The sequence below is a fragment of the Callorhinus ursinus genome, unplaced genomic scaffold (assembly GCF_003265705.2).
Source record: "Callorhinus ursinus isolate GAN/ISIS: 27379988/994484 unplaced genomic scaffold, GSC_fseal_2.0 scaffold71, whole genome shotgun sequence".
NCBI lineage: Eukaryota > Metazoa > Chordata > Mammalia > Carnivora > Otariidae > Callorhinus > Callorhinus ursinus.
Window position 1 is genome coordinate 1,354,658 of NW_027397133.1, and position 27,317 is coordinate 1,381,974.

The 27,317-nt window shown below is 51.7% G+C and overlaps 1 protein-coding gene across 5 annotated transcripts in view; it reads left to right on the forward strand.

Moving 5' to 3' along the window:
- VRK3 (VRK serine/threonine kinase 3) overlaps positions 1 to 27,317 on the forward strand; it is a 33,121-nt gene extending 5,804 nt beyond the window's left edge. For 2 of the 5 annotated variants that reach the window (XM_025850013.2, XM_025850012.2), the window contains 12 exons: positions 1,085 to 1,222; positions 2,151 to 2,471; positions 7,578 to 7,639; positions 9,211 to 9,277; positions 10,259 to 10,343; positions 10,602 to 10,707; positions 12,397 to 12,489; positions 13,806 to 13,938; positions 15,081 to 15,201; positions 20,925 to 20,983; positions 24,244 to 24,392; positions 26,961 to 27,317. In XM_025850013.2, coding sequence (XP_025705798.1) covers positions 1,085 to 1,222; positions 2,151 to 2,471; positions 7,578 to 7,639; positions 9,211 to 9,277; positions 10,259 to 10,343; positions 10,602 to 10,707; positions 12,397 to 12,489; positions 13,806 to 13,938; positions 15,081 to 15,201; positions 20,925 to 20,983; positions 24,244 to 24,392 — 1,334 coding nt within the window. In that variant the 3' untranslated portion in view covers positions 26,961 to 27,317. The remainder of the gene's footprint in view (positions 1 to 1,084; positions 1,223 to 2,150; positions 2,472 to 7,577; positions 7,640 to 9,210; positions 9,278 to 10,258; positions 10,344 to 10,601; positions 10,708 to 12,396; positions 12,490 to 13,805; positions 13,939 to 15,080; positions 15,202 to 20,924; positions 20,984 to 24,243; positions 24,393 to 26,960) is intronic. The other 3 variants (XM_025850014.2, XM_025850015.2, XM_073886443.1) reach the window with 3 other exon arrangements.

The window sequence follows — 27,317 nt, forward strand, 5'->3', positions numbered from 1 at the left end:
TGATACATGTAGCCCCTAGAAAAACCCAAGCAGGAAAGTTAGTGTAAAAGCCATGAGGTATGGGTGCCCCTCTCCGACAGAGGCAAACCTTCTCTTGGGGAATACCCTTTAAAGACAGGCCTTGGGGGCACCTGGGTGGCTCAGTCAGTTAAGCATCCAACTCTTGATTTCAGTTCAGGTCATGATCTCAGGATCATGAGTTGGAATCCCGAGTCAGGCTCCATGCTCAGCAAAGAGTCTGCTTGACATTCTCTCCCTCTGCCTCTGCCTTAGAGAATTCTCTTAGAACCAGGAGCTCCCAGTCAATCAGAAGGCACCAGGAAGGACACCTGGGTGACTCAGTCAGTTGGGCGTCTGCCTTCAGTTCAGGTCATGATCCCAGGGTCCTGGGATTGAGCCCCACACCAGGCTCTCTGCTCAGCAGGGTGTCTGCTCCTCCCTCTCCCTCTGCCACTTGTGCTCTCTTGCTTGCTCACTCTCTCGAATAAATAAAATCTTAAAAAAAAAAAAAAAGACACCAGGAAAAGGCCAGTGTCAGGACAAACAGCAAACTACAGAATCACACCCACAATGACCAGATACCTCAGAATTAACAGATGAGAATATGTCCAAAACACATTTAACATGTTTAAAGAAATAAAAGAAGAAATTCAAAATACAGTGAAGAAGCAGAAGTTAGAATTGAAAAAGAACAAAATCAAACCTACAATGATAAAAACAAACATGTGGCAACCAGAAACTCGCTGGATGGTTTAACTGCCGACCAGACACAGCTGAAGGGAGAATTAGTGAACCGGAAGATAGGTTCGAAGAAATTACCTAGTGGAGAGCAGGATGACAAAGCGATAAAAGACACACAAGAGACACCAAGACCCAAGGAGGAAAAAAAAAATAACTAAAATGAAGGGACAGTTTGCTTAGATATTTAGGTGACAGGAGAAGCAAGGGATGGAGGGGAGGGTTGGCTTGGCTCTAGGGATCAGAGGGAAGAGAGTGGTCAAATGTGCCCTCAGGGTTCTTGGTTTAGAGGTTTCTGGAAAAGGCCTTTGTAATCCCAGTCTGCATCCGATCTCCCTTCCTCTAGGCTCAAGGAGACAGAGCAGTGCCAGTCCTGAAATCCCTTCCAAGAAAGTGAAATGGTCTAGCTCTGTCACCTCCCCCTCATCATCGCGCAGCTTGGATGGTGACAGTTCTGGGTCTGAAGGTACTGTGAGATCCAAAGGTGAGAGTTGGGGTCAATCTGGCCTGACTCGATGGGGAAAAGGTGGGTTGTTGGACAGTTTGGGGCTTTGTTACCCTGCTCAGGGATCCCCTACCCCGCCTGGACCCTCATCCTTTCTGCCTCACTTGATGGACTGAGAGTCCTGCGTGGGCAGAGACCAGGTAGACTCATCTGCATAGGCCTGGTGCCAGCCAGCGAGCATGGGAGTTTTGAGGACCATGTGCCCATCTCCTTCCTAGGGGGCCCTTGGATTTAAAGTCACAGCCCTCGGTGCCTCCCCTCCATCCCTTGTTATGCTCCAGAGCCCTCTGCCTCTTCCTGTTCTGTGCCTTGGGTGGATGTTGGGGGTGGGGGAGGAATGGAGTAGATAATATCCTTTCTTGTGTTCACACCTCTCTTCTCACCATGCCATCCCATTCTCTTGCCAGCCTGGGAGCCCCTCAAGGGCAGGGTCTCTGTCTAACAAATTTCTGAACCTTCTTTATACTCAGCACAAGGCCAGGTCCTGTTTCAGGATGTCTTTGGTTGAATGTCTGGAGTGTCTTTTTTCCCCTTGGTAAACCTCTGCTCATCCAACAAGACCCAACTCAAATGTCCCCTCCTCCCGGAAGCCTCTCTTGACTTCTCAAGGCATTATCAGTCTCTCATATTCCTCTTTACTGCCGTGTTTCAGACTCAGTTCTGACCAGCTGTGTCCAGGTCAGACTCCCCCACCAAATTAGGGGCTCCCAAGGGAAGGGTCCAGGTCTGAGTCATGTCTGGATCTCCAGCTTTATCACACAAGGACCGGACTCATGAAAGGTCCCAGGAAGCATGTGTTGAATGAGCAAATGAATAAATGAACTGTATGACAAGCGTTGTCCTATTACCCGTCCAACTTTTCTCTCCTGGATGCTGTTTTTTCTTTATTCTGACCATCCTCCTGCAGGGTCCTGGAGCAGACCCCCAACCCCCAAAAGCAGCCCACAGGCGACCAAGCGAAGCCCACAGGCAACCAAGCGAAGCCCACAGGCGACCAAGCGAAGCCCGCAGGCGACCAAGCGAAGCCCACAGGCGACCAAGCGAAGCCCACAAGCGACCAAGCGAAGCCCACAGGTGACCAAGCGAAGCCCACAGACACTGAAGCGGAGCCGGGTGACTTCCTCACTTGAGGCTCTGCCCACAGGGACAGTGGTGACAGACAAGAATGGGCGCCACTGGAAGCTGGGACCCCTCCAGACCAGGGACGACCAGGGCATTCTCTATAAAGGTACACTGTCCGCAGGCTGGCAGGCACTGGGATGGGCCGGGGTGTCTTCGAGCCAGGGCAAGGGGAGGGGAACCCCTTTTTGAGAATGGAAATGGAAGCCATCTCCCAGCTGCAGACCTGCCTCTGGACAACTTTCTTATAGACTTGGGACTGCAAAGCTACCCACCCAGCCCCACGGAGGCTGGTCTGGTAGGGTAAATGTGTGCAGGGGTCTGAGAATGAGCAATTGGGAATGGTGGGGACTGTGGCCAACTGGAAAGCATGTGCCCTGTGTAAAGAGGCACTCCCCACCTCCACCTTCGTCGTTGGGGAGTGCAGGCCCAGGGTGGGTGAATGAAAAGGATGATGTTGAGTGTTCTATGTGTCCTGCAGAGGTGGCGTGGGACCCCCTCCCCCTGAAATTTGGTTTGAATGTTGAGAGTGGTGATGGAGGATATGCATGACCAATTGCTTGCATAATTGAGGTTTCTGGGGGAAAGCAGTTCTTCACCCCCCTGAGGAGAGGAAGGACAGGCGCCTGGTTTGGGTTTTTATTTGTGTGAGGGGTGGGGCTGGAGTGAGGCTTCCCACTCTGGGGCCAGGGCCTCCCATGATTTGCATCTCCCACGAGCAGCAAAGGAGGGAGCCCCACCCCCCACCCCCCAGGCTTGCTTATCAGCCTGCCCAGGTGTGGGGCCAGAGAGGAAGAGACAGGACCTGGCTTAGAGGCTGGTGTCATCAAACATTAAAAAATGGAGTCAGACACCTTGTTACAATGAAGCAAAAAAGATCTATGCTGGAAGCATTAGTATTAACCAACCTAATGTTTATCAAGTGCTTATTCAAGGCCACACTGTGTTGTAAGTGCTTTGTGGGAGGTTTTGTTATTTTTTTAATTGAGATAAAAGCCACATAACATGAAATTGACAATTTTAAAGTCTGCAGTTCAGTGGGTTATAGTCCATTCATGGTGCTGTGCAGCCATCACCTGTATCTCGTTCCAGAACATTCCCATCACCCCTAAAGGAAGCCCCGTACCAAAGCACTCGCTTCCCATCCCCCTCTTCCCAGCCTCGGGCATCCGCTAATCTGTCCTCTATCTCTGGGTTTCTCTGTTGTGGATGTTTCAGATTTTGCATCTGTACTCTTTCCCCCAGCATGATGTTTTCAAGGCCCATCCACATCGTAGCATCTGTCGGAACTTCATTCCGCCTTGTGGCTAAACAGTACTCCTCGGTGTATGTATATCGTGTTCAGTTTCCCCATTTACCGGTTGGTTGGCAGACGTGTGGATTGTTTCCGCTTTGGGCTGTGAAGACTAGTGCTGCCGTGAGTGTTTGCTTTGTACTTCCTAACTCACGGTGGGCACCAGCACTGTCACTGTCCCCATGGCCTAGAAGAGGGACATGAGTCCCGGAGATGTCAATAACCAGCCGGAGATCTGGCTCCGAGATCTTCCAAGTTTGCAGGAAAGGCCAGAAATCTGGATTTTGCCCAGAAATCTTTGATTTGGAAGTGCCAGATGGGCACAGGCCACTGTCGGGGCGGGGAGCAGGGCTCGTAAGGGCTGCGAAGCGCGTTTGCATGTCTCCTGGGGCCACGTCACCCCTAGGCACATCGCCTTTCTCCTCTGCCAGCTTGCACCAGTCAAGAAGTGGTGCAGTTTTATGTCCTGTGGTTAAAACCATAACAGTTAAACAACAACAGCAGCCAGAATTGGGATTTTTTTTTTTTTTTTTTTTTACAGCCACTGACACTGTTGGCCACTCTGTGCCCCATCCTCAGTTCATCCCACCAATCAGCTCATCTTACTCCCCCTTACTCGTGCAGCCCTGTGAGTGGGCACTCTTTTCCTTGTCAGCTCCTGAGTTATGATGTCATCCTCCCTGTCTCCCCAGAACAGTTTGGGAGAACCACTAGACACCACTAGAAAGACCATGGACGCCAGTAACACCCCTCCCCTCCCCTTATCGTGACAACCGAAACTGTCTCCAGACACTGTTGGATGCCCACTGGGAGTGACAGAGACCCACTGAGTCAGGCCATCCCAAACGTGCCTCCAGCTGTGGGGAGACTCCATCAGTTGCTAACTGTCAGGTGGAAGCACTGTGATTTTAGTTTATTTTTTTAAAGATTTATTTATTTGAGAGAGAGTGCACATGAGTAGGGGAGGAGCAGCGGGAGAGGGAGAGAGGGAACGTCAAGCACATCCCCGTTGAGCGTGGAGCCCAAAGCAGGGCTCGACTCCATGACCGTGAGATCACGACCTGAGCCGAGACCAAGAGTCAGACACTCCACCAACTGAGCCACCCAGGCGCCCCGGCGCTACAATTTTATTAAGCACCTTCCAAACTGGGCCCATGACAAATAAGTTAGGAAAGAGATGGGCATGCCAGACGAAGGCAGGGCATAGGCAAAGACTCAGAGGCTAGAAACCCAGGAGCAGGAGCAGGAAGCGTCAGGACCCTAGCATTGCTGGCAGTGAGAGGGGTGTGGGGTGCCCAGAGTCTCCAGCAAGCCCTCCCCTCACAGGGAGGTGGGAGAGTGTAGCCCGACCTTGTGAGCTGTCCTCCTGCCTCTGCTGGCAGCTAGTTGTCTGACCTCGTTCAGGTTCGAGTGATGTCATGACCTTATGCCTCGGTTTCCTCACCTGCAGAATGGGATGATAATAGTACTGACCTCGCAGGGTCATTGTTGGGAAAGTTACATGGGTGGACCAATGCACAGGAAAGCAGCAAGCACAGTACAAGTGCTTCCTGTTGCCGTTCTGGTCATGATGGATCCCAGAGCAGCTTTCTTGCTCCAGGTTCAACATCGCTCATCTTCTGGCAGTCGGGGGCTTCCACCTGCTCGCCTGCTATGCCCTTGTCGGCGTTGGGAGCACGTAGGGACTTTCCATGTATCAGGTGTGCATCAGACAGGGGTCTCCCTGGGTCCCAGAGTCTGGAGCCCTGGGTCGATAGCCAGGCTCTGCAGGAGCCATTGGCCAAGCGCACTGCCCCTCCTGGGCCTCTGTTGGCTCCCCTCTATAATGGGAATGGCCCAGCTAGCACCCCAGGCTATTGGCAGGGGGGCCGGTTAGAGGAGTGGAAGAGAAAAGCCCTTCATAATCCACAGAGTAGTGCAGGAGATCGTATTTAAATTACCAGCTCTTCCCACTTGCTTCTGAGCGTCAGGCGTGTACCTGTCACCTGCCCATGAGGGAACTCTGAGCAGGGTTAGTATTCGTGAGAGGTGCCACAGTGAGCTCCAGACACCTGCTGACAGTCTCCCCAAGCCCCCTTCTCGTAGCTGGAAAGGACCCCTCTGTACCCTGAGATCTGAGCCCTTCACACATTTCCCTCTTATAGACTGGGCTCAGGTCGCCCTTGGCCCTGAATTTGTAAACCCTGGGCTCCCACCCTGCTCCAACCGGTGCTTCTTGAGAGCAAGGATGGGTAACTGTCACCTTCCTGTCCGTCAGCTCGGCATCCTAGACAGCACCAACCTGGATGATTAAGGAGTAGGAAAGACGAGAGAAAGGGAGGGAGGTCTCAGAGAGCCGCGGGGATGGACTCTAGTGTTTCAGTTCGTGGGCTCTGGGTGAGCGAGGCGGAGCCAGCTCTGCCACTCACCGGCGGTGGGCCCTTGTGCTACTTACGATATCTTGAGAGCTGCCACACATTAGCACTCCCTGTGAGCCAGGCTTAGTGCTCGGCTCTGGGACTGGTGGGTTCATCGGGTGGTGCATTTGAAGGAGGAAGCTACCTATGATGCGCGCTCAGCCACTACCGTGATCGTGCCTGCGGGCCCGTCTGAACCCTTGCGTCCAACCCCGGGGGCGGGCTTCATCACTCCTATTGCACAGACGTGGCAGTGGAGGCCCAGAGAGGTCTAGCACCTCGTGCGAAGGCACACAGAGAGTTGGTGGCCCAGTGTGTCCCTCGGCTTCTCTGACCCGCCTCTCTCATCTACTCCAGCAGGTGGCGTGAGCGACGACAGCGACAGCAGTAATAATAACATCGTAGTAGACCCTAAAGGGAAACCATCTGTGTAAAGCCCACACTTAGCATGGGGTTGGTAACTGAACAGAATGGGACAAACACGCACAGTGTTTATGAGGCAGAGGGGAAGAAGGAGGTGGATGGTGGGTGCAGCCCAGCCCTATAGCCTCAGCTGGCCCCATGGGGACTCTGGAGCGGGAGTGGTCTTTCAGCATGGTTCTGTGTCTGGCCAACACAGCTGGGCTTTTATATCCCCCTTGAAAACCTGCTGGATATGGGCCACCCCGGGATTGCAGCTGAGGGGACTCCTGAGCGGCTGAAGGCTACTTGTGACAGCACTCCCGGGTGGGCGGCGCTGGGGCAACAAGCCCTTCCTCGCAGGGGGTCTACATCTGTACTTCCCCATATGTGTAGACAAATGCAAAAAGCTGGTGTGTTGGGGGTCCCCAGGACCACCCCCCAGGCTCAATTATTCACAGAGAGGACCCATCCACAAGCCTCAGCACATAGCTGTTCTCATGCCACGATTCATTACAGCAAAAGGACACAGAGCACAGGCAACAGGGGGAAAGACACATGAAGTCTGGGGGAGACCAGCACCAGCTTCCAGGAGTCCTCTCCTCGTGGAGTCACACAGGATGCTCAAGGAGGTGTGACAGCACGTGTAATGTGTCTAACAGAGACACTCCTGAGAGGCTCAGCACCCAGGGTTTTTACTGAGAGCTGGTCACATAGGCGCACTCTGCCTGGAACATACCAAAATTCTAGACTCCCAGAAGGAAAGCAGCTGTTCCGCCTGATAGTTTGGGCACAGGGGGCCCCTGTTATTGTTAGAGAATGCTGGATCCCTCTTCAAACCCAGGGTCCCAGACACCAGCCAAGGGCCACCCTTGTAAGCAAGTCTTTCCAAGGAGAGCAGTCAGGCCTTCTCGTCAATAACCTTTTTTATGTAGCTGAATATTAACAAAGAAAAAAAACAAGAACCTGTTTGAAAATAGGAAGGAAGGGGTCTTGAAAGCCAAGAATACACTTGACCCCGAGTGAACCAGAGAAGCAGAAGTGCCACTCGTTACCAGGAAGTTTGAGGCCCATGACTCTCATCTTCCCGGTAGATAATAACTTGGCTCGTTTTGTCCACCCGCAGCTGAGGCTATCTCCACCTTCGCCTGCAAGTCAAGTCAGAAACAGACATTCTCGCTTAAACTCGTGAGTATCCCCAGGGGCGGTGCCAAGAGGAGAGGACCTGCGGCTTGGGCACCGTCAACCTCAGGGCCCCTCCGAGGGCTGGCACAGGCTGCAGAGCCCTGCCTTGGCCTGTGGGGGTCAGTGGGACCTCGGGCTGGGCACATCTCCCTCCAGCCTCAGGTTCTTTATCACGGTGGGGGGCCTCGGAAGCTGCCGTGAGGTCTGCCCCACACCCTGGTTCTGGTGCTGTCTGGCTGTGCGGTCTAGGCAGGTGTCTTCTCCCGTCCTGGGGCCGAGTTTCCTCATCTGGGTGAGGGAGCCCCTAATATCCACATTGTGTGCCCCACTTGCCTATCTGTCTCATAGTGTGTATTTCTTGATCATCTACTATATATCGCTGTGCCGGGTGATGGGGCCCATCAGACAAGCAATCAGATGGGGTGCCTGCACTGAGGAGTCTGTGAAATCACGCACAATCTTAGCACACAGGAAATATGCACTCGAGGGGGCCCCAAGGGAAAACCAACCAACCAAGAAAGAGAGCAGCCAGGCAGGCGAGTCACATCCCTCATCATAGAAGAAGAGTCTGATAAGAGCGTATCATCCTAGCTAGTAGCCTCATTATCCCTGAGAGCTGGACTTATGGGTGACTTTTATTTTCTTCCCTTCATTTATTCGGATTTTCTCACCCCCAAAAACACTGGGGCAGCCAGTCCTGGTGCCCCACCGCCATGGCCCTAGACGGAGGCTGTGTGAGTGGGCTCTGGAGCCAGGCTCACAGATGAGTAATGGCACCTGCTTGTTGAGAGCATGTTCTGAAAAAATAATCATCATAATAGTAAAATTTTAAAAAATTAAAAAAAAAGAGAGAGCCTGTTCTGTGCCCAGCCCTGGGCTAAGAGTCTCACAAGCAAGCCTGGGGGAGGTAGTTACTTTTAGTTCCCCCCATTTAACAGATGAGGAAATGGGAATTTGATCACTTGCCCAGGGGCACGCAGCATGCAAGTTCCTGTATCTCCAATGCCAGTAGACTACTCAGCACATAATAGGTGCTTTGTACAAAGAAGGAATGAATGGCAGAGCTGAGATTTGAACCTAGCTCTCTTTAACCCTGTCCTCTTAAGAAGCCAGCTGTACCACTCGTGTATAACCTCCATTTCATGGGCTGAGGTGGCTGCCCCAGCTCCTGCCATCTCCTCTGCATTCTAGCCAACTGGAACAGAAGAGGAAAGGGAGAGCGTGCCCAGCCCTTTGAGGGCATAATCCGAAAGCTGCCCACATTTCATCTGCTTACATCTCTATAGACCAGGAGTTGGTCATAGGGTCATTCTTCACTGCAAGGGAGGCTGGGAAATGTAGTTTCTAGCTGAAGGCCACAGGCCTAGGAAAACTTGTGGATCCTAGCATAAAAGAAGAGGAATCTGGGCAGTGGGAGATCATGTGTTCACATGCAGCACCCTAGGGAATTTGGTTCTGATATGGGGGTCATGGTGGCAGTTGCTGGCATTAACCTGGGGTGATGCATGGCCAGTGATGACCTTGTCTAAGAACTTCCGCTGTGACAGCCTTCTCCCCCTGCCATTCCCAACTAGGATGCCAAGGATGGGCGCTTGTTCAACGAGCAGAACTTCTTCCAGCGGGCTGCCAAGCCTTTTCAAGGTATTCTGCAGGGCAGTGGGCAAAGGGGGAGAGAGTTGGGGCTACTAGCTTGGTCAAAACAGCTAACTTCCCCCTGAAGGGGTGGGAAAGGTGGGGATGACAGTACAGACCCAGTTGTGCCCTGTCACCCGTCAGGCCTTAGGCCTCAAAAGACAGACAGCACGGGCTGAGGCCGGCTATACCAGCTCTGGAGAGCCAAGCGTTCAATTTTCAGGACCACAAGGCAGTTGCTAAACAGAGTCATTATTTAAAATTAACTACATCAACTTACAATCAAATACATTATGTCAAGATCAATAGTAAATATTCAGATCCTCAACACTCTTCACTTCCTAATTGTTTGTCTAGGTACCTAGCAGCCAGCAGGCCATTTGAAACACAGACCTCATCCATTGCTCACATCCATTGTATCTGCTTGGTGAAAATACCATATGGTGGTGTGCTGGTGTCTCTCCCAGCTCCACATTCTGTGATCTCAGATCCGTGGCCTGAAATGGGCCATGGTGGGAAGTGTTCAGACCACAAAAATTGGCAAACACGAGCAGTCAGGGAGTATTTTTCCCTGGACAGCCAGTCATTAAACTTTTATCAGCACACCACTGGCTCTGTACCATCCACCTGAGATCCTGGGAGACAGGCAGGCCTCTGATCGATGCCATGACCAGCGAGACATTTCCTGACCTTACTAATGATACACGTGAATTCAGAGGTCACTCTGTTGTCCTTGTCCCTTGCATGCCAGCTTTGTATATGCTTTCGGCCGGGCTCACCCCCTGTCCCTTGCAGATGTAGGTTACAGTCAGAGGTCAGTGATGCGCACCCTGTCACCACCCTGCTGTCACCCACCCACAGAGGTGGCATCTCTAACCAGGAACCTGACAGTCTGGCCTGGGCTCAGGCACTCTCTGATTCTGCCCTGAGAACGGGCCCTGGGCCCCGGGACCGGGGGGCTCTGAACTCTCGCTCCCCTGCCTCCCGCAGTGAACAAGTGGAAGAAGCTGAACGCAGTCCCCCTACTGGCCATCCCCACCTGTGTCGGTTTTGGCATTCACCAGGACAAGTACAGGTGAGTCGCTTTGCTTGCCAGCCATGTCGCTGGTCCCGTTTTTTCTCTCTGTGTCATGTTCCGGGGACGCTGGAGCCAGTCCGTGGCTTCCTTCTCCCCACCTTTGAGCCAGGCTGATCCCCTCACAATCAGGAACCCTTGGTCTTGCCCGTGACTGGGACCTTAGAGCCACCCAGCCAGGGTCCAGCCTCGATGGCCTATATTCTGCCCCTTCCCGTGGTCATCTCTCCCACCTCCTGGGACGCTCCTATCTTCCAGGTTCTTGGTGTTTCCCATGCTGGGGAGGAGCCTTCAGTCGGCCCTGGATGACAACCCAAAGCATGTAATGTCGGTAAAGTCTGTGTTCCAGATGGCCTGCCGACTGGTATGTACCTAGAAGCTGCTGGCTCCCGTCCAGGGGATGGTGAACTGGATCCTAAATTATCAGTCGGCTTGTTCATTGACACATTCAGCCCGTGCCTCCCTCTCCTGGACACTGGGGGCTAGCACTTGACTGGAACAGGTGCACACTAGGCCATTAGAGCCAGAGAGATAAACATTCCCATGTGGGAGTTGGAGGAAGGGGCCCCTGCCTCAAAATGAGGGGCTCCATTGGGCTTCCTGGTAGAGGTTGTTTCTAAGCGATGAGTGAGAAATAGCAAGGTACTGGGTGGAGTGGGAGTGGAGATACGCGGAGAGAATATCCCCGGCCAAGGTTACAGCTTAGGTAAAGGTGTATATAGGAGAGGGGAGCATAAGGCATGTGTTCATTGATTTATTCCCTTGTCCATCCATCCTTTTTTTTTTTAAGATTTTTTATTTATTTATTTGACAGAGACACAGCGAGAGAGGGAACACAAGCAGGGGGAGTGGGAGAGGGAGAAGCAGGCTTCCCGCGGAGCAGGGAGCCCGATGCGGGGCTCGATCCCAGGACCCTGGGATCATGACCTGAGCCGAAGGCAGACGCTTAACGACTGAGCCACCCAGGCGCCCCCATCCATCCTTTCATTAAATATTTATCAGGTTGCTGCTGGGTGTCAGACACTGTCCCAGGGGCCGGGAGTAATGGTTTTTATGTCTAGTGGGAGAGGATGGTATTAAACAGTTTCACAAGCTGTGAAAGTTCTCTGAATAGAAATATCCCTTTGCTATGACGGAGGATATGAGGACCCGATTTAAATAGCTGGAGACCCGGGCGTGGCCAGGAAGTGACCTATTAGGTGTGTCCTGAAGGTCTCTGTGCTGACGTGTGTGGGGAGAAAGGGTAAGGTAGGGTTGGCATGGAAAGGTCAATAGTGACCAATCACACAGAACACCAAGCTGAGGACTCTGTCCTGAGGGCACTGGGGAGCCACGGGAGGATTGGGAGCAGAGGAAAGGCAGGGTCAGCTCTGGGTACAGAAAGACCCCAGGGGCACATGTAGATGGACTGGAGGGTGTGATAAGGAGGCCAGGTGAGGTCGGCACGAGAGGATGGTCCTGAGGAGATGGGCTGTGGGGACGGAGAGTTTATAGAACAAGTAGAACCTAGTGGATAGGTAAGCCTTGGGGTCAAGGTGGGCCTGGGGATATATTCAGGATATAACTAAACCCAGGCAGTTCAGTGTATGAGTCTGGAGCTCAGTGGAGAAGTCAGAGCTAGGGATAAGAAATACAAATTGCTTAACTAAACATATTTCTGCTCTTTGGGAGAAATGAGAAGTCTTTAGTATAGGTGGGTGTTGGGTTTTGCTTTTTGGGTTTGGGGGGTACAGCGTGGCAATAAGTAACCGACATCTTCCCCTCCTGAGTTTGCAGTCAACTGAGAAATAGGTAAAAGAGATACATGGAAAACCAGTATTACCTTTAATGCTGATTTTTCAGAAGTCTAATTAGAAGACATGCTTAGGTATGTCGTCAAGAGTGGGCTTCCTACTGCTTCACGCAGAATTAGTAAGGTTTAAACACCTTTCTCCCCTCCAATCACAAGTAGTACCTCCTGACCCCAGGCTTAACTTGGAGGTTCCTTCACTGGGCTTTGCCTCAGAGCCTCTTTCTGTTTGTCATCATGGAAATGTTTGCTTTCTTCCCCCAGCTGGATGCCCTGGAGTTCCTCCATGAGAATGAGTATGTCCATGGAAATGTGACAGCTGAGAACATCTTTGTGAATCCAGGGGACCTGAGCCAGGTAATAGCCAAGTCCCTTCCACCCTAGGGACTCTCTGGGCCCAGGATCTCATCTGCCTCAAAACCTCCATGTAACTCACAATGCTTACCGCAAAGGATTGCTATCCATCATATGTAAAAGGCTCCTTTGAATGAATAAGAAGAGATAAACAACTTAGTAGAAAAATGGACAAAGATTAGGAAAAGCAGTTCATAGAAAAAGAAATCCACAGGTTAAATATGTGAAAAGATGCTCAGCCTCGCTAAATAATGTCGGTAATCATAGAAACAAAAAATTAAAACTTCCTATTTTAGGGGTGGACAAAAAAGAATGGTCTCTATTGCTGATAAGGATGTAAGGAAACGGAAATTCTTTATATGCTGTTCGAAGTGTGAATTGGCCAACCTTTCTGGAAGGTCATTTGGATATAGCAGTCAAAATTTTAATTTTAATTTTTATTTTTTTTTAAGATTTTATTTATTTACTTGACAGAGAGAGACATAACGAGAGGGAACACAAGCAGGGGGAGTGGGAGAGGGAGAAGCAGGCTTCCCGCGGAGCAGGGAGCCCGATGCGGGGCTCGATCCCAGGACCCTGGGATCATGACCCGAGCCGAAGGCAGACACTTAACGACTGAGCCACCCAGGCGCCCCTTATAATGTTTTAAAGTAAATTCTAATTACTTTATTAGTTGCAAATGACAGAAGCCCAATTTAACATGGCTTTTAAAAAAAATGTTTAAGGGGGTATTGCAAATTACTAGCCCATTGAGTGGGAAAATCCAGAACTTCATTGGCTTCAGACATGGCTTGAACCAGGTCTGTCTGGCTCCAAATGTTAATGCCTGGAACCACTATTAAAGTTCAGGGCGCCACCCAGGCGCCCCAGTCGTTGAGCGTCTGCCTTCGGCTCAGGTCATGGTCCCAGGGTCCTGGGATCGAGCCCCGCATCGGGCTCCCTGCTCAACAGGAAGCCTGCTTCTCCCTCTCCCACTCCCCCTGCTTGTGTTCCCTCTCTCGCTGTGTCTCTGTCAAATAAATAAATAAAAATCTTTAACGAAAAAAAGAAAACTAGAGCCCACTCTGCATCCATCTGTGTTTACCAGTTATTCAAAGGAAGTTGATTGAAACACGGCATAAGAAATTAGTATTATTAGTGGTTACTAATGAGTGATGGGTTGGGGGCTGGAGGTGGTTGGTTTGGTTCTTTTCACTTCACACCCTTCTGTACTGTTTGGCGTTCAGTTGTTTCACATTGCACCCATGATTGACTTCTCTGACTCTGGAGTCCAAGCTCCTAACCTCCAAACTATATGGCTTCTCCCCATGTCCACACAGGTGATGCTGGCAGGCTACGGCTTCGCCTTCCGCTATGCCCCCGGCGGCAAACACGTGGCGTACGTGGAAGGCAGCAGGAGCCCACATGAGGGGGATCTTGAGTTCATTAGCCTTGACCTGCACAAGGGATGTGGTAAGAGTCCGGAGAAGGGATTCAGGACCATGGAGACATGCTTCTCATACAAGGGCAGCTCGAGGTTTTCATAACCACAGACAGCAGGTAGCCAGACACAGGAATCACGCTAAGCAAGCTAGAATAGGGATTCAAAAGCATGGACAGCCTGCATTAGGGAGTTGTAGGGCAGCCATTCAGCACCAAGGACAGCAAGCAGCTGGACACAAGGAGGTTCCACAGGTCCAGGGGTCAGATTCAAGGTCTGGTTTAGACTTGGAACCCGTGAGAGTTGCCCAAGAGTCATTCAGGAGAGGCTGTCCATGCCTGGAGCACAGGAGAAAGTCTGGATGGAGACCCACATATCAGCAGTATCTCGGGAGTTGTCAGCTGAAGCCCTGGGAGAGGAATGAGATTATCCAAGGAAAGTGTGCAGAGTAAGTATGAAGAGAGTACTTCAAGGAGAAGATTCCTTGAGGCTGAGCCTCTTTCCCAAATCCCTTGATGTCATGGCCATCCACGTGTCTACCCATGTCCTCCCACCAGACTGAGCTCCCCCAGGAAAGGGGTGGTGCCTGTGCCTCCAGCATTGAGGAGCAGAAGGTCCGGCACAATCAACTCTTGGTCCTTGTTATATGCTTACACAAATGGTTGTGTAAATCATGCCGTTTAGGAAGCATAAAAAAAATCCCACAGTCTCTTTTACTCTCCTCTATTGAGGCTGCATTCGGTGTCCATCCTTCTGGGCTCCCTCAAGCCTCCTCTGTAGCTCAGGTAATCCCACACCATACTTTGTCTCCATTAGACTGTCAAGGGTTAGACTGGTTAGGAGCCAACCAAATTCTTGCCTGGGATTTAAGAATGTGGAATGGGGTCTGGTGCACAGAGCTCCGAGGACCCACTGAATGAATGAGTGCATGAATGAAAGACAACTAGACGAGGGAGTAAGCTAGTGAAAGCAGGGAGGTAAGGACAGCCGAGAGAGTGAACGAGAGTAATTGAGAGACTCATGAGAGCACAAGAGCAGGTGAATGAAAAGTGAATGAACAGACGAGAGCCTGTGCGCATGGATGGTTGAGTGCATTGAGTCAGAGAAAAGGAGTGGAGGTGTCGGTGCATGGAGCATTCGGATTGAGCTGCCACCTCTCGCCCTCCCTCCCCAGGGCCTTCCCGCCGCGGTGACCTCCAGACCCTGGGCTACTGTTTGCTGAAGTGGCTCTGTGGGACCCTGCCTTGGACAAACTGCCTTCCCAACATCGAGAATATCATGAAGCTGAAACAGAAGTGAGTCGGGGGGTCAGCAGAACCCAGCACTGGCCCAGCACCCCCGAAAGTGGGGCAGGAGCTCAGAACCGAGCAGGGAACAAAAAGAGGGAGGCGGCGTCCAGCAGAGCCAAGGCCTCTGCAGTACTCAGGTGTGTCCCGTAGCATCCGTTCCACCAGACAAGCGTGGACTCTGGAGTCACGCTGCCTGGGGTCAGATTCCGACCCCACCACTGCAGTGTGTTGGGTGGGCAGCCTAATAACCTCCACAAGTCTCGGTGTTCTCTCTGGGATGACATCTTATTAGCACCTACCTCAGGGGAGTCAGGTACGTAGCACTCAGCACAGAGCCTGACCTGTAGAAAATTCTCATGGTGCACAGGACACCATGACTCATTCATTCCTTCACAGACAAGTGGGCAACCTGGGCAGTGAAGCCTGGGCCCTGCTTCAGCATGTGGCAACACTGGCCACCCGAGTCCACACTTCCTGTCCCTGCCCTCTGCTTGTAAAACCACTCGATCCTGCTAGCTCTGGTTTAGACATTCAGTACCAAGGACAGCGGGAGACTAGCTGGCCCTGGAGAGACATTCAGCACCAAAGACAGCAGGCAGCAGGGCTGGGAGGGAAGTGCACACGGCCACTTTGGTCTTCAGCACCAAGGACAGTAGACAGCCGGGACGAGGGAAGCCCTGCGGGAGGTTGGGATTCAAGATCTGCTACAGCTGTGGGGGTGGGGGTGAGAGTTGCCCAGGAGTCATCCAGAGGGCCCATCTAGCAGATGGTTGGCCATCCATGTGTGAAGTGCAGGAATGAAGTCTAAACAGAGACTCAGACCTCATTGCTATCTCAGGAGTCGTCAGCAGAAGCCCTGGGAGAGAATGGGATTATCCAGGGAAAGTGTGCCTGGTGGGAGGAGGGAAAACTCCAGGGAACGGCATCGAGTCCCTCGTGCTTCTCAGTTCTCTGTGTGCCGTGTCGCTGGTTCATGCTGAGCCTCTCTCTCGTTGTATTTTTCCCTTTTATAACCCCCCACCATCTTGTCTCAACCATGGACACCCACTCGATCGTACTCAACATATGTTCTACTAATACATTTACTTAAGTATATCTGTATCCTTAACTCGTGTGGTAGTGGCGGCACTATGTGCGTTTGACCTGCATAAATACTATTCTGCTCTAAATGTCATTTGTTTCTGGCATTTTTCACTCAGCACCGTGTTCTTCAACTTTAGCCGCATCGTTACACGTGCATTGCGTTTACTGCTTCTGATTCCTGCTTTTCAATGAGTTGTATAGACATGTTTGTGACCTTGAATAATCTATGATGAGTGTATTTAATTTGCATAAATAGTACTGAGCTCTAAATTTCATTCTGTTTCTTGCTTCCTTTCACTTAGTGCTGTATTTTCTAACTTTAGCTAAGTTGCTAGTTCAGTGCCTCCAAATACTGCTCCTGGATTTGTTTGTTTGGATGTATCTAGATCTCGAAAAATCTGTGATGTTGCTGTTGGGTGTGTATTTGGTTGGCACAAATGGTACCATGCCCTGAATCTCCTCCTTCAGATTTCTGCTCAGTCACTCCCCAGGGGAGGGCCTCAGGTTTCCTGCCTGTGGTGCTCAGAGGCAGGGACCTGCCCCCATCACACTGGCTTGCTCATAATGACCTGTTTGAGGCCAGTGTTTATCATACATTTGTCTGTGCCAGGCACTGTGCCAAGTGCTTCCTGTGTCATCCTCCGACCAGTTCTGAGATAAATGCTCTTATGACTGAGGCACAGAGAGACTCAGCCCAGGTCGCACAGCCACTAAGGAGAGGTCCTTAGACTCACAGCCAGGCCATTTGACTCCAGAGAAGGCTCTTTCACCTCGTAGCTGTGTGGGAGGCTTATCACAGATGGATTGGTGGCATTCAGATGCAGCCTTCCTTCACTCATCAGATACTCACTGAACACTTATTATGCACCACGCCGCGGTCTAGTCCCTGGGGTTACGGGAATAACTGAGACAAATGCCCTCTGGGAACTCATATCCTAGTGGAGGTGACAGTAAAGGGACAAAGAGTGAAACAGAGCATGTCACAGGCCAGACTGGTTGGGACCGTCGGGCCAGAGCCCTGGGTGCCCACCAAGAGGACTGTCAGGGTGTGGCCACACACCACTCCTTTAGAGTTAATGGCCGGGGCAGGTCTCCGGGCAATGGTGACAGGTGAGTCGCCTCCAGATGGGCAGTAAGGCAAGGAGGATGTCTCACTTTGGCGCTGACATGCCCTTGACCCTTGACCTCTCTGCAGAGGGAGGGAGAGACACACAGAGAGAGGCCCTGGGCTTCCAGGCTTCCACAAGCAACCCCTGCCTCAGAAGCCAGCCTCAGAACCCACCAGAACATGAGCCCATTGCCCTATTTCCTCAGAATTTATTTTTGCACTATCTTTCTAGTTTTCCAGTAGCTCTCCATTTTTGAAGCGAAGCCAGGTAAAAAGGAGTCAGAGAATTGGTAACAGTGGCAGTAGGAGCGTATGGCCCAACTGCTAAAGCATTAAATGTGCCCGAAGCCTGTGAACGGCTCCTTCACGCACTTCCGTTGTATTAAGGACAAAGCTGAACTGCTCTTACAAGGAGATCCTAAACCGCGGTGGCTCAGACGAGGTAGATGTTTACTTCCCTCTCGGGAACAGAGCCTTGGCCGCTTCAACATGCATATATCCTCCTGTGGGGCTAGCTCTGCCACCCCCGTCTCTCGTTGCTTTTGGAGGGCAGGACTGGGAATGGCATGCGTCTCTTGGTCACATGGTCACCCCAAGCTGCAGTGGGGGCTAGGAAACATCTCTGGCCTGGGGCTGCTGACCCTTGGGATTGTGCCCTTAAAGGGGAGAAGTGACAGTGGACAGCAGGTAGAGACCCCTCCACGGTGCCACCTTCAGCCAAATTTCTGTGCGGGCAGGGACCGCAGCAGCTCTCCCCCTCACTGTGTTGCTCACAGCACAGCACTTGGCACATGGTGGGTGCTCACGGAATAGTTGCGGAACGAATGAACAAGGAAAGCATGCGTGAGCCTTCATTCACCGGCCCAGGCTTCCATGTGGACACACAGGTCAGGCAGATGCGGCCCCGGCCTTGGGGAGTTCCCAGGCTGGGAGGAGACGCCTGGGCAGGAAGCAGGTGCTGCCCATGAGGGTGGAGGCAGCCCCAGGAGCACCGTGGGAGCAGAGGGGAGGCAGGTCACCCGGCCTCAGGCCACTGGGTGCCTTTACCCAAGAGATGCCTGACCCAGTGTGTACAGGGCAGAGGGCTTTCCCAGACAGGCAAGGGAGGCAGGATGTCTACGCAGATAGGATAGCACGTACATGAACTACTCATTCATCCAGAATCTGTTTCCCGAGGGCATTTATGTGCCGGTCCTTGTGCTAGGAAATGCTGAAGACCCAGATGTGAATTAGCGGAGGGCACCACTTGTCATCGGTGAAATCACCCCTCGAGGCTTCACTGGGTTGAATCCTCCTTCCACTGCGTCCTCTAATTCCTAAGAACAGCCCTATCCCCCTTTTCACATCTCTGCCACCTTCACTTCACAAGAGATCATCAGTGAGTGGGACGTGCTTCCCTAAGAGGCTCTGCACTCACCAAATTAGTGCAGAGTAAATAAGATAGGTCCTAGTAATAATTTTAAAAATAGATGACTTCAGATAACGGTTCATTCCCTGAGCCCCGGCTCCCAATCACAACCACAGAGGGAAGGTCCGAAACATCAAGATGCTCCACAGGGGGATGGGGTTGGTGGTGATGAGCTCATTATAGACACTGCGCCCAGCCTCGAGTGCACTAACACAAAAGACTACGAGGGGCATTGTTGCCACATGCACATTTTCTGGAACCCTAACTTGTCCTCTAGGGCGTCCTCCTGGTGTGCATGGCCTTTTTCCATTCACTCAACATTTATTCATTTTTTGTACATTCTAGTTCGCAATGGAATGAATGAATAAAAGAAACAGGAGAGACATTTTGGTTCTCCAGGGCTTTCTGGTGTGCAAATCCCCTCTGCGAAAGCCCAGGTGCCGGTGGGATTTGGTCCCCGCTCTTAAGGCTGCAGGTTGGCAGGGAGGTTCCACAGACACCAACAGCCAGTGGTAGAGTTACTCGTGCAATTTAAGGCATTCGAGGGCCACAGCTCTTTGGTGCCATCACTCAGCCATTCGCCACACATATCCTGAGGCTGCCGGGAGAGATGAGGGTCAGACCTGCATGGCCCTTCCTGTGTCTTTTGACAATTGCCTTAGGGCATCCAGGGACTATGCACACAGTGCCCAGGCACCCGGGAAGGATCTCTTTCTCTGTCTGGAGGGGTTATGGGGAGGCTTCCAGGAGACCAGCCCTTGAGCAGTGTCCAGAAGGGAGAGCAGTCACCTGCTGGGGGCCAAGATGGGGGAAGACTGTCCAGGGAACAGTATGTGCCAAGGCCAAGAGACGTGGGTGGATGCTGGACCTAGTTAGGGGACCTGAGAGGGTTTGGTGTGACCGGAGCATGAGATGAAAGGAGGAAGTCAGAGCGGCAAGGCCAGAGGGCCTGGCAGCACTGCATGCTAGGGGTTTTCCCCCAGGGCACTGGGGAGTCCCCTGAGGGCTGTGAGCAGGAAGGGGCAGAGTCAGTTCTGGGCATAGAAACTCCAGCGCCATGTGGGGGATGCACGGGAAGCTGGGGAAGAGGCTGAGCTCCAGAGAGAGAGAGGATGAGGCCTGAAGTGGACAGAGAGGGTCAGGGAGCAGGAGGGTGGAGCTTAGGGACTTCTGGGCTGTGGCAGGGGGAGACACGGACAGCACCCAAGCACTGTGTGGATAGTGGGGAGCCATGCTGGGGGTCCAGGCCAGAGAAGACACAGTGGGCCAGGACTGTGAGGACGGAACAAAGGAAGTAGATGAATGTCTGTTTTTTCTTGAGTGGGCCAAGAGGTTTTGCGTGTGCATGCGCGTGTGCGTGTGCGTGTGTGTGTGTGTACAAATACATGTGCGCATTTATAAAGAGGAGGATAATCGATCCTCATGATTCACAACTTCCGTATTTGTGAATTTGCCTGTTCGCCGAAAGGTATTTGTAACCGCAGATTCTGCACTCACGGTGCTTTCCAGATCATTCTCAGACACACGCAGAGTAGAGAAAATTTTGAGTTGTCTGATGCACACAATCCCAGCTGAGGTCAAAAAAGGTGATGCTCTGCCTTCTCATTTTGAATCTCACCCTATAAATAAGGGTCCTTTATGCGGTCCATTTAATGCCAGGTTTCTGTGCTTTTCGTTGGTGATTTTGCCCTTTAAAATGGTCCCGCACCTGGTGCTGAAGAGCTGTCTAGTGTTCCTAAAGTGTAAGAAGGCTGGGATGTGCCTTACAGAGAAAACAGGTGTGTTAGGTGGGCATCCTTCAGGCACGAGTTATAGTCCTGCTGGCTGTGAGTTCAATGTGAGTAAATTAACAATATATTAAGCAAGGTATCTTTAAACACAAACACACGTAAGACAAAGTTAAGTAGGGATCAGTTGAAGTCACAAGGAAAACATTGTAACCAGAACCTTGCAGGAACCTGATGCTGCGTTTCCCCTAAAAGCATTCACTGATTGGGTGTTGGCAGCCCCACTATAGGGCATAACTACCACAAATAACAGGAGTCTATGGTACATCTGCTAGACATTCTGCTTTAAAAGTTTGCTTTCCCTTCCCTAAAAGACCTCTTGCATACACCTCTGTCCCGTCAGGTTTCTTGACAACCCGGAGACCCTCGTGAGACAGTGCAGTCGCTGGATCTGTCCCTCAGGTATGTCCTGCAGGGCAACGGAACAGTTGGGGGCCATGGTGGGGACAGGTGGCTTGGGGTCCATCCTGGAGTTGCCTCTCCAAATTGTATGTGCATCTGTGCTCTTCTAGAAAAACCAAAATCTTCCCCCCAAAATCCAGAAGTGTCTCTGAAGAACAACACACACACACACACACACACACACACACACACACACACACAGCCACACACAGCCACACACAATATTGTATTTCTCTACGAAAATTTCTTTGGGATAGCAATACGGGCCAGGTTCTGTCAGGTGCTTCTTTTCCTGGTCCCACGGGGCAGGGGAATGCATGCTGATGCCACCATTCGGCAGCTCGACCGGGGCGGGCTTGTTCAGTGCTCCTCTCTCCTGTCTGGCCATTGGAGCTGGCTTGTCACTGGCAGGTCTGGGAGGCCTCAGCTCTAGGCTTCTCCTCAAAACTCTGTCAGAGGCAGCTTTCTGCAGAGCAGAAGAGGCCCAGAAATCACTCTGCCATGTTCAAACAAGTCACCAAGGCCGTCCCAGACTCTAGAGGTGGCCAAGTAGCTCCACCCCGTGATATGGGAGAAGCAGCAGACATGGCAAAGGGACACGGGGCAGAGATGGGAGGTGCTGCACCTCTGCAAGCTGCTGCCGGGGCTTCCTCTATGTATGAAGCAAACACAGATAAATACGTGCACACCTGGCTTTGTCTTACAGAACCATTGTTTTTACAAAACTATTTTTTTAAAGATTTTATTTATTTATTTATTTGAGAGAGGGTGGGGGGCGCAAGCAGGAGGGAGCAGCAGAGGGACTGGGGGAAGCAGACTCCCTGCCAAGCAGGGAGCCTGATCCGGGGCTCCATCCCAGGACCCCAGGATCATGACCTGAGCCGAAGGCAGACGCTTAACCAACGGAGCGCCCCACAAAACTATTATTTTTAAAAATGAAAATAGGCTCGCCTTACATACATTTTGGTCAACATCTTGTTTTCATTAATTGACACTGGCTTTTCTGTGTTCTTACTCCTAGATCCACCGCAACCTTTTTTTTTTTTTTAAATAGCCACACAATATCCATGATTTGGCTAAACCATCATTTTTTTTTAAGATTTTATTTATTTATTGGACACACAGAAAGAGCATAGGCAGGGAGCGGCAGACAGTGGGAGAAGGACAAGCAGACTCCCCGCTGAGCAGGGAGCCCAATGCGGGACTCGATCCCAGGACCCCAGGACCATGCCCCGAGCTGAAGGCAGACGCCTAACCAACTGAGCCACCCAGGTGACCCAAAACCATCATTTTTATTTTTTTTAAAGATTTTATTTATTTGACAGAGAGAGACAGCGAGAGAGGGAACACAAGCAGAGGGAGTGGGAGAGGGAGAAGCAGGCTTCCCGCCGAGCAGGGAGCCCGATGCGGGGCTCGATCCCAGGACCCCGGGATCATGACCCAAGCAGAAGGCAGACGCCTAACGGCTGAGCCACCCAGGCGCCCCACCAAAACCATCATTTTTAAAGCCAATCCCCGGGCGCCTGGGTGGCTCAGTTGGTTAGGCGACTGCCTTCGGCTCGGGTCATGATCCTGGAGTCCCGGGATCGAGTCCCGCATCGGGCTCCCTGCTCAGCAGGGAGTCTGCTTCTCCCTCTGACCCTCCCCCCTCTCATGTGTTCTCTCTCTCTCTCATTCTTTCTCTCAAATAAATAAATAAATAAAATCTTAAAAAAAAAAAAAGCCAATCCCCATGACTGGAAATTTAGACTCTTCCTTTTTTTTTTTTTCCTAGTGACCCTTCTGTAGAACTTCCACATTGCTCTCTAAACATGAGGCAGAAAAGACAGAAGTAGCTTGTCCCTTCTAGCTCCGTAAGGGCTCATTTTTTTAGTTACCTGAAATCCTGGGTTCAGATCATGGCTCTGCTCAAGTCACTTTCCCCTCCAGCCCTGGGTTCTTGGGCCATGAGGAATGAGCCCCTGGGTTAGTTCCCTGAGGCTCAGCCATTCTAAACCAAGCTGGTCACGGGGTGTGGGGGGAGGAGAAGGTTCTGCACCCCACCACCACTCCGCTCTGCGCTACCGGCCAGGGGACTTTCAGTGGGTAAATGCCCCTCTGAGCCTCAGCCTCCCCATTGAGTAAAATGGGGCCCATGAAGCCCCCACCTCCCAAGTTGCCCTGAACACTCAGGGGCGCTGCCTTGGCTTCTGCCGCAACCCTAATTAAATGTACTTTCTAACTGAGAGCCCAGCCTGCAATAGGTAGTCCCCAGGTGCAAGCTCTTATTGACTGTTGTTGTTAGTATCATAATTGGCACTTTTTAAAAGTGTGATAATGCTATTGTATTTATTTAGGGGGAAAAAAACAAGAGGACCTTTATCTTTTAAAGTAGCCCTTTTAAACTGTATCTCTGGCGCCACTGCCTGTTTTGTGGTGGGGGGAGGGTTGTTTGGTTAATTTGTTTTACATTTTGAAATAGCTGAGGTTAAGCATCTGCCTTCGGCTGGGCTCAGGTCATGATCCCAGGGTCCTGGGATCCAGCCCTGGGGGGGACTTTGCACTCAGCAGGGAGTCTGCTTCTCCCTCTCCCTCTGCCCCTCCCCCCACTTGCCCCAGCACCCCTGCTTCTGCTTGTGTGTGCTCTCACTCTCTCTCTCAAATAAATAAATAAGATCTTTAAAAAAATTAAATAGCCGAGGGAAAAAATCAGAAGAACATCTCATGGTACGTGAACCTTGCCTAAAATCAGCCTGCAGCGTCCATAAACAGACCTGTGTTGCCTCACTCACAGCCGTGCCCATCGGCTTACATGTCATCTGTGGCTACTTCTAGGCACACAGACACCCCCCACCCCCCACCCCCCACACACAAAGCCATAACTGTCACCCTCTGGCACTTTACAGTGAAAGATTGCTGGCCCCTGTTTTAGGAATACCCACTGAATATTTATAGGGAAAATGATATAATTAGCTGGGATTTGCTTTACCCCAATGCCAGAGGGGGAAGTGATGGGGGTATTGATGAACAAGATTGGCTGTGAGATGGTAGTTGTTGAAACTGGGTGATGGGGTATACTGGTGCTGGATACCACTCTATTGTTACATATGTTTGATGTTTTTTTAAAAAAAAAATTTAATCGAAGTGCCTGAGGCAGTTCCAGGCACAGAGGAAGCGCTGAGCAAATGGGTACCATGGCGGAGACTGGGCACAGCCCCCCAGGCTCTGGGTTAGGGGCCCTTCTCAGGCCTCTCTCATGGTGGGGGATGTCTTGACCATAGAGACCCTGCAGGAGTACATGAAGGTGGTGATGGCCCTTCAGTATGACGAGAAGCCGCCCTACACCGTGCTGAGGAACAGTCTAGAAGCGCTGCTGCGGGATCTGCGGGTGTCAGCCTACGACCCCGTGGACGTCCACATGGTTCCATAGGTGGGTTCTGATAGGAGGAGTTTGTGAGTCTGAACCCCACCCCCCCATGCCCCCACCCCTGCTTCCCGGACACCATTTACTCCAGGGCCAACTTCCCAGTTAAATGCTGGATTTTTCCGCAGGGTTCTTGAACCTTCCAGCCCTCGGGAATGGCAAGTAGCTTGAAGCTAACTCAAATTGGCTTTAAGGAAAAGGGGGATTGATTGGCTCTTGTAGCAAGAAACTTCCAAGGGGAAAGCTTTAGGCATGACTGGATTCAGGGCCAGGAAAATAGAATCAAGACACCATCGCTCTCTCCGTCTTTCTTTCTCCATCCCTCTGTTTCTCTATCCCTGTATCCATCCATCCATCCACCTGCAGCCTCTGCTTTCCTTTGGGTTGACTCCCCACCCCCTCGTCCCCTGCCCCCATCACAAAACTCGCTGGCTCTGTGCCCGGTGCCACACCCAGCTCTTCCCTGTCCACACAGAAGGTCCACGACCTTGTTTATGGCGGCACCATATTCCCCTGTGGGTGGAAGGCTACTCTTCATAACCAGCGGCTGGGCTGGTTTGCTTGGTTTCCTGGGTGCTTGTTCTACAAAAGCAACGTTGCCTTGAACACCTGTGTGCACGGGCCTCACTCGGGTGTGCGTGTGTGTCTGTGGAGGGGGTTCTTATTTTGAAAGAGAACTGGATCACTCTCTGTCAGAGCCGTGTACCTGTTTGCACTCCCGTTAGCCCCTGGGAGGGTGTACAGAAATTTGGGGGAGGTCAAAACTACATAAACTAAGTTCACTCACCAGTTAATTCCGGCAAGGCTGCGTGGACGGGTTCTGAAGTGAAGCTTCCCCGGGGCCGGAATCAGAGCTCAGTGTTTGTCTAAGCCAGGGGTTCTCAGATGGAGGCCATGTTGACCCCAGGGGGCGTCTGGAGACACTTTTGGTTGTCACGGCCGGGGAAAGGGTGCTACTGGCATCGAGTGGGTGGAGGCTGGGGACACCACTCAATGCCCCATGATCTACAGTGGGCCGCCACCACAGAGACTCTCCAAAAGTGACGGCATGGCCCTCTCCACCCACACAGCTTGCCCGCTGCCTCTCTCCAGCTCAGCAGACAGCTGTCCAGGAGACCGCCTGCCCCCCACCCTGTCCCACAACCCTCATCTACTCATCCTGTCCCTCCAGGCAGTGGCCAGCCTCCCTGGTCCATCTCCCCCGGGTTTCTGCCTCCCCCCTTCTCCTGGGATCTCCCTGGGGGTGGCCAAGAGCGGCACAGTCACTTGGCATAGTCGCCTACTGGTGGTGAGCTCCGTGAGGGCGGGTCTCCTCTGTCTGGCTTGTGTCTGCGATCCCGCCGGCCCCTCGATGGCCACACGCACGGAGACCCCACCCATATTTACCGACCGAGACTCCAGGCTTCATGTCAGTGCTGGCCGGTCCTGCAGCACCTTCCTGTCTGCGTGGTGCAATGGAAATTTTATTTTATTTTATTTTTAAAGATTTTATTTAGGGGCACCTGGGTGGCTCAGTCAGTTAAGCGTCTGCCTTCGGCTCAGATAATGATCCCAGGGTCCTGGGATGGAGTCCTGTGTCGAGCTCCCTGCTCCGTGAGGAGTCTGCTTCTCCCTCTCCTTCTGCCCCTCCCCCCGCTTGTGCTCTCTCTCTCTCTCTCTCTCTCTCTCTAACAAATAAATAAAATCTTAAAAAAAAAAAAAACTAAAACTAAAAATACCTAACAGCCCCTTCCCAGGATCATGGTGGTTTGGGGTCTAAAACTGAGTAAGTCCCCTCAGTAGCAGGTTTGTGCCATAGTTAGGAACTTAATGAGGAGGTGCTATTCAAAGGGCCTGGTGACCTGGAGTAACTGGAAGATTATCCCACCTCAGCTTTATGGCAGCTCCTTGCCTTGGCCTTTGAGGCTGACCTACCTACCTCCCCTCACCCCCAAGTCCACTCTGTGCCAGCCACACCGTCCTCCCCTCAGATTCTAAACCAGGCCAAGCTTGATCCCACCTCAGGACCTTTGCACTTGCCATTCCCATTTTTTTCCCCTTCATCTTTGAATGACTGGCTCCTCATTATTGACTCTCAGACCTGAGCCTTCCCTGACTGCCCCAGGGAGGCACCTCCCCAACCCCTCTCATCACATTACCGGTTTCCCGCACAGCCCCATCCCCTTCAGGAGGGAAGCGTGTGTTCAATTTGTAGCGTCTCTACCCCCTCTTCTTTTTTTTTTTTAATTATTTTTTTTTAAGATTTTATTTATTTATTTGACAGAGAGACACAGCGAGAGAGGGAACACAAGCAGGGTGAGTGGGAGAGGGAGAAGCAGGCTTCCCGCGGAGCAGGGAGCCTGATGCGGGGCTCGATCCCAGGACCCTGGAATCATGACCTGAGCCGAAGGCAGACGCTTAACGACTGAGCCACCCAGGCGCCCCTCTACCCCCTCTTCTAAATCATAAGCCCAGCAAAGGTTCTTGTTTATGGTAGTATTGCCTGTCTCTAGAAAGTGCCTGTCACACAGTAGAGGCTTCATGGGTGCTTCTTGAATGAATAGGACACTAACAGCCATTTTTATTGTCTTCCAGAACTTTTGACTCGAGGTTTGAAACAGAAAAAACAAAACAAGAAATGTGACTCAAGGCCTGCTGTAGTATCACAGATATGCTTCTAGAAAGATCCCTTGAATGTGCATACCTGCTACTTTAAGCAACACTTTGAATCAGTCTTGCTTAGCATTGGGGAACCCACAGTTAAGCTCCAGATAATGTGAATTCCTCCGTTCGACTGTCCCGGCCTTTCAGCTGTCATCTCTCACCAGCCACTGGGGTTGTAGACAGAGAAGACCCTGAAACTCGTGGTTGGGGGTGAGCCACCCCCTCAGTGGGGACCCGTCCTGCTACTCTTATCACCACTATCCTTTGGTAATAAATTGTTTCACTGCA